Below are 6,248 nucleotides of genomic sequence, written 5' to 3'. Positions count from 1 at the left end.
CAAAAGAGGATGGGAGGAATGGGTTAGGGTGATACACAGACTGAGTGCAAGCTCACATCCTGATGCAAAGTCATTTCCCATCATGCAATGATGGAAGGCAAATCTCATTTCCTTTAAAAAGTGACTCCCCAAAACCAAAAACCAGGGCTGGGGAGATAGCTCAGTTGATAGAGTGCTTGCCTCGCAAGCACAATGCCCTGAGTTCAATCCCCAGCACCTCAAAAAAAAAAAAAAAAAAAAACCAAAACCAAAAAAAGTGACTCCCCATAGCTGCAAAGAGAAGCACGGATGGTCAATAGGCGTATGAAAGGATCTCATCCTGCTTATGTGTTCTAAGGAGTGCACAACAAAATGTTCACATGAACTATTTAAATGTATGAAATTGAGAGATTTACAGATCTGATGCGAGTCCTAGGTACAGGTAAAAAGGAGAAGGAAAGATTGTGGGAGATGGGGAGACTGGCTTTTATCCTAGGCGTAAATTGGAGATGATGGGAAAGGACCAGCTTTAGGAAAGTGGTGGGTTCAATTGCACATTAGGTTGGTGTTGGAGAGAAATGCACCCACTTGAAGTAATGAAAGGCAGTAACAAAAGAAAAAAAAATCTGTCGTGACATGGAATAGTCACCCTTCTCTTCAAAAACTCATTCCTGACTGGAGTGAGTAACTTGGTGTCACGATGCTGGGGGTATCAAAAGCCCCAAAGCGTGCATGTCTTTTGGCCCACTTCTAGCAGCCTATATTAAGGAATGACTGTCCACAACGACATCTGTCAATGCATGAATTACAACTACACACACACACACACTCCCCACACAACAAGGAGAAACAATCAAGAAATGTTCACAAATGCATGGTGATATCTTTGTTCCAGGCAGGGACTGCTAGGCAGCTTTGGATGTAGAATTTTAATAGTGGTTCATTTCACCTTTTGAATATAGCTCTGAGGCTTATTTTTAAAAGGGATATGTTTTCCTTTTCCTCTTCTCCCTCTCCCCCTCCCTCACCTCGGGGTGGGGAAGATTACCTTGAGTTATCTGCCAGAGGATCTAGGAAGTGAATATATCCCAAACTAACAAGTAAATGTTAATACACCATCAGGGTGCCCTGGGACACACCTGGAATGTAGCCTTTGAAGATCTCCTTTAAAATCCCCTTGTCCCTCCTGATGGGCAGAATCACGGCCTTTGCACAGGAGTCCTCAGTGTTTCTCCTTGGCTAGCAAAGCAATAAACCTTCTTTTTCTTTTTTCTCAAAACCGTGTCCTCATTATTGAATTGGCATTGGGGACAAGTACCGACCTTTCAGTTACAGACTCAGTACCATGGAGAGAGAGCAGCGTTCTTCATGCACTTGCTCTCCTGCCTCCTGCTCTTACTCTCTCGTGACTCAGTTGCTTAGGTTCCAACCAGTGTCTGCAAGTGGGTAAAGGGGAGAAGGTCCAACTCGGCAGTGGCCCCAGCTGCTCCCAGCAAGGAGCTCCATTTGGAGATGACCCCCAGGACTGTTCCCCAAAACCCAGGTTTTCTTCTGTGTCCTGGACTCCACCCAAAGGGCAGAGTCACCTTCCCCCTTTGTCATTCCACCACCCTTTGTGCCTGTAGGGACAGGGAGCTCAGGAAAGAGTCTCTGCTTAGGATCTATTTCACCCTCGATGTCTCTCAAATGGGGAAAGGGTTGGGAGCGCCTGAGATTATGCTGAGATTAGGAACGCAGAGCACCTAGCACAGTGCATGGCACACAGCACTCTTATCTGGCATCAGCTCCTGTCACTTGTGCCTGTCCTCACAGCAAAAACTAACGAATGTTTAATAGGCTTCATGTCCTTTAATGCTCACAAGCACCTGAAGGGTCCTTACTGAAAGGATGGAGGTGTGCGCTGTGTGCCAGGGGCCATGTGAAAGAGATGATTTGGTGTACAGTGGGGGGAGGGAAGCAGGCATCCAGGCCCAGGGCTTGCTGGGTGGTTGATCCTCTCCAAGAATCCCTAGGAAGCTGCTGAGGGGAGTCTCTGCACCACACATTGCGACCTGCACTTGGTCTGCCTGTTTCCCTTTACTCTAGAGGTTCAGCCGAATTCAGCAGTTTGAACACCCACTTCTAAAATGGAAGAAAAGACCCATTTCAGGTCCTTCAAGCAAAGGTTGTGAAGGGGAACAACCACCCTCCTCTGGGCCAGGCTCTGCTCCTGCTCAGGGACAGGGGAGTGGTCCTGCCAAGTCTTGTCCTGCAGCAGCTTCTGATGGGGCAGCAGGCTCCGGATAGGGGCCCAGCCCTAGGAGGCTCCCCAGCCCCCGGGAGCTCCCTCCCCTGTGCCCCAGGCAATGCTCACACCCAGCAGAAAGAAGAGGCCTCCAGCCAGTATTGTAGTGTTCTGAGCAAGGACTTTCTTTTTAACATGGGGAGACAACAACATGTGACAATATCAGAAACAACATGTCCCTGACCAGATGGTGCTGGCCAGCGCAGAGATCATCACACAGAAGTGTAAAGTCATCCAGGCTGGGTCTCTGAATTTGCAGAAGCTCCAGCACCTGGAACACAGACTGCAAATAAATAAAGTGCATTGAGACCCCATCACGCAGCAAGGACCCATGGGGAGAGAAAGCGGGCAAGAGGGGAGGCAGGAAAGCAAGGCCCCAACAGTGGAGGACACCTGGGGCCCATCCTTTTTGGCAGAGGCGCCACAGACCAAGCCCGGGTGCTGGGCAGGGTTGGGTTTCCCTGGAGTGGAGACCTGAGGGTGGGCCCTGAGGCTCCACACACCTCTCTCCCCGTAGGGAAGGGCTCCAAGGCCCCAGGCTGGGCCCTTTGCAGAGAGGGCTGGCAGCCAGAGCAGCTCCTTATATTCAACAGCTCCATGCCCTAGCTCACACCCACACTAGCTCACTCACACACATGCGTACTCAAACACGTGCACACACAGCGAAGGGCCTTCCTCCTTCCTTCCCTGCTGGCTGAGGAAGAGGCTGGAGCTGGAGGTCTTGACACAGAGGGCAAGAGCAGGGTCTGAAAGGGCCAGAACTGAGTAGCAGACCCAAGGAGCGCCCCCTGGCTCCTGCTTTCCTCTTCTCCTGTCCTGGGTGTCTCTTGTCCCACAGAGGTGGCACCCAGAGACCTGTGGATGAGGTCAGAGGCTAACAGGTCTCCGGAAGTGGTCCTGAGTGTACAAGACTGGGGTGGATGAGAAGGGTCAGCAGGGTCCAGGGCTCCAGAGACCTGGCACAAGGAAGGAAGCTATCAGGCCTAGACTTTGGGAAACCGCAGGAGTACAAGGCAGCCATGTTAAAGCCTCCAAACAAATTGAGACAAACTGAGATCTTCATTGGAGACCCCAGGTTCAGTGGGCAGCTGAGGAGGGCAGAGGGTGGGAGGCTGGCTCACTTGGTCCCTGGGACTGGCCAGGGTTCTGCAGCTTTGGGTCCCAGGAACTCAGCACATGGGCCTTGAGCTGAGGGAATGGGCATGGGTGGTGAGGACTCCACTTCTGGCCATTTGGGGATCCCAAACAGCAGCAAGCCTGGGGCCTCCAGGGCCATCCCAGGTCATGTGGATGAGATGCTCCTGTGTGACCCTAGGGATGGGAGCCTGAGCCCGAGGTCAGAGGGACAGTCCCAGCCCTATTTCACCCCACCTCCTGGATATATCATGTCCCTAGGAGCAGAGAGCCACCCTCTTCCCCACTCCACCACCAAACTGAGAGGCTTGTGCCACACAGCTGCTGAGGAGTTGTCAAGCTAAGGTGCTATGGGAAGGGGAGGCTCTGTGCTGAGGACTCTGCACCCCAGAGGGTCCTGGGACCCATCTCTCTTGTGCCCCATCTCAGCTCACTGTTCCTCTTCCCTGGGACCTTCCATACCACTCCAAGGAAAGCCAGATCCCCAGATTTCCTACCCCTGGACCCTCTCTTCCTAGGTCCCCTGGGAGCTCCGTGCTCCCTCCCCATCCCACATGCTGCCAGGTCTTAAGCAAGTCTGTGGAGGGAGTGGGAGGCTGCAGGTCCAGCAGCAGACTCAGCTCCACCCTCCCAGCTGGGTGACAAGGGCAAATCCCAGCCCCTTCCCTGGAGCCCCATCAGGCGGGAGAACACATCTCCCTCACAGTGTTGCTAGGAGAGCTCAGTTCCCAGGAAACAGGACCCTCCTTCCCATGCCAGGGCCCAATCCCTAGGCCACCCCACCCCTAGGGCCTCTGCCCATGCTAGGCCTCTACTAGGAAGGCCCTTCCTCTCCTCCTGGGCATTCCACTCCGTTGCTCCCAGGCAGCTGCAGGTCAGAAGCACCTCCAGGCAGGGATCAGACTCTTGACAAGGCCACAGAAGGGGCGGGCCACCACCTACAAAGATCACTGCCTGGAAAAGAAAGAGATGGAGACCTCAGACTTGCCTGGCCACAGACAGAGGACCTTGTGTCCTGTGGAGCCTTCTCTGCAACCCCCTTCTCCTTCTGCCCTCACCACCTCCCCAGAGTGACAGCTGCTACCTGCTCAGGGAGAGTCTTTCATTTTCCCAAATTCCCTGCGCACACAGTGGGCTTCCTGCCTTGTCCGTGGCTGGAGGATGGGCTTCTGTGGTTCTGAGAGGACAGTGGCCGGCCCTGTAGGAAGCCTGGGCTGATGGTCACAGAGCAAGGCTGCGGGGGGTAGGGAGAGGCAGGATCACCTCTTTTCCACTCATCTGTGTCTGCAAATGAGAATGACCCCGATGGAGCTAGCAGAGCAAGAGGGATTTCAGGAGAGGGCAGAGGCCAGTCCTCTGGCCCCAAGGAGAGGGCAGGAGGCACTTTTGCAAATGGCTGTGAGGAGCTGAGGAGAGCCCCAGGGGCCTGAGATCTGAAAAGGGGCCGACCTGGGGTTTGGCTATAAGGCAACCATCCTTACCACGAGTCCCCCGAGACAGGTGGAGAAGGGTGGGCACATCTTTTCTCCTCCAGGGCCTTCCTGGGACCTCCCTGGCCCATTCCCCAGCGTTCAGGGGACACCGCCAGAGTCTTTGTGTCAAGGGGGTAGGGGATCCGAGCCGAGCATGGGAGGGGGCTTCTTCTCTGTCCCCTGGTGATGTCCTGACCCTCCCGGTTGCCAGGCCGCTACCAGCCGTCACCGCCTTGAGGAATCACGCAGGACAGGGGAGCGGAGGAGAGCCTGGGTCTGCCTTGCCTTTCCCCTGCCTGGCCTGGCATCTCTTCACGCTGCTTTGTCCGGGTGCCTCCCTGTTGCCCCAAACCTCCAGGGTTCCCCGACATCAAGATGGTTCGGCCACCGGACCCCCACCCCCACCCCACCCTTTCTCCTCCTACCTTTTTGCTCAGACTTGGCAAATGAATTCGCTGCGGTAAAATTCCCTCTTTCCGGTTCCCCGGTTCCCCGGTTCCCGGGTTCTGGCCAGCGTGAGGCAACAGGTCGGCCGGACTCGGGCTCCTCATTTCCTCGAGCCAACGCAAAGGACTCGTGGCGTGAGTCTCTCTGCAGTCGGGGCCGGGGCCGGGTGGCGGTCCCCCGCCGCGGGTGGCTACGGCTGCAGGGGCCCAGGCCACTCCGCCTCCGCGCCCCAAAGCGTCCGGGCGGCCCCGGGAGGTCCCGCTGCCCTTCGCAAGGCGTCCTGGCCCGGCGCTGGAGGGCGGGCGACGCTCCGACCCCGCCACCGCCGCGGCTGGCGCTCACTCGATCCGCACCTGCAGGCGGACGTTGAGCATCACCGAGGCCACCACGTAGAAGTAGGGGAAGTTCGTGCGCAGCCGCCAGGCCAGGTCGAAGAAGGTGAGCAGCGTGCGGGTGAGCCCCTTGCAGAAGGCGCCGTAGGAGCCGCGGACGGCGGCCGAGCGTGACAGCCGCACCGCCAGGCCCGACAGAGCCGCCGCGGCCGCCGCCGCCGACAGAGCCGCCGACGCCGCCATGGGCCGGGGCCGCCGCAGGCCCAGCTGACCCGCTGACCTACAGGAGCGCAGACCTACAGGGCGGCGGCCAGCGAGGTCTGGAGCGCCGCTGTCCTCGGGGAGCCCTGCCCTCAGGCTCTCCCCGCCCACGCCTGACTCAGGCCGCCCAGCGCCTGCGACTCTGGCAGGTCAGCCTCCAGCTAAGCTCCCCCCACATCATGGCCCCGCCCCTAGCCAGGAGCCACAGAATGGCCCCTAACCACGAGACCCCGCCCATGAGTCGCGTCCCTCTCGTAAGCCCCGCCCATAGGCCACACCTCACCGGCACAGCCCCGCCCACGAGACCCGTCCCACCTCTACTGCCCAACCTCCTGGCGG

General features: G+C 57.1%; 1 protein-coding gene across 3 annotated transcripts; it reads right to left on the bottom strand.

Annotated features, from left to right (window-relative positions):
• Positions 1-2,372: 2,372 nt before the first annotated feature.
• Positions 2,373-6,035, bottom strand: LOC124971931 (small integral membrane protein 10-like protein 2A). 3 transcript variants are annotated; one of them, XM_047535952.1, is made up of 4 exons: positions 5,295-5,655; positions 4,879-5,101; positions 4,479-4,681; positions 2,373-4,351 (listed from the first exon to the last, which is right to left on the bottom strand). In XM_047535952.1, exons 1-3 carry the CDS (start codon positions 5,418-5,420, stop codon positions 4,500-4,502), a joined length of 531 nt encoding a protein of 176 aa, XP_047391908.1. In that variant the 5' UTR covers positions 5,421-5,655; the 3' UTR covers positions 2,373-4,351; positions 4,479-4,499. The 3 variants fall into 3 exon arrangements, with proteins under 3 accessions (XP_047391908.1, XP_047391907.1, XP_047391910.1); XM_047535951.1 differs by having other exon boundaries at positions 4,482-4,681; XM_047535954.1 differs by lacking the exon at positions 4,879-5,101 and having other exon boundaries at positions 4,482-4,681; positions 5,295-6,035.
• Positions 6,036-6,248: the final 213 nt, after the last annotated feature.

Source organism: Sciurus carolinensis, chromosome X (assembly GCF_902686445.1).
Source record: "Sciurus carolinensis chromosome X, mSciCar1.2, whole genome shotgun sequence".
Classification (NCBI taxonomy): Eukaryota; Metazoa; Chordata; class Mammalia; order Rodentia; family Sciuridae; genus Sciurus; species Sciurus carolinensis.
Note: the sequence above shows the minus strand (reverse complement) of the source record. Positions and strands in the feature narration are given on the sequence as shown.

Coding starts and splice junctions, on each gene's coding strand:
- LOC124971931 (XM_047535952.1), bottom strand. CDS start 5,420: ATGAGGAGCCCGAGTCCGGCCGACCTGTTGCCTCACGCTGGCCAGAAC. Junction 5,102..5,294: donor TGCCAAGTCTGAGCAAAAAG/GTAGGAGGAGAA, acceptor TGATTCCTCAAG/GCGGTGACGGCTGGTAGCGG. Junction 4,682..4,878: donor CCTGTCTCGGGGGACTCGTG/GTAAGGATGGTT, acceptor TCTCATTTGCAG/ACACAGATGAGTGGAAAAGA.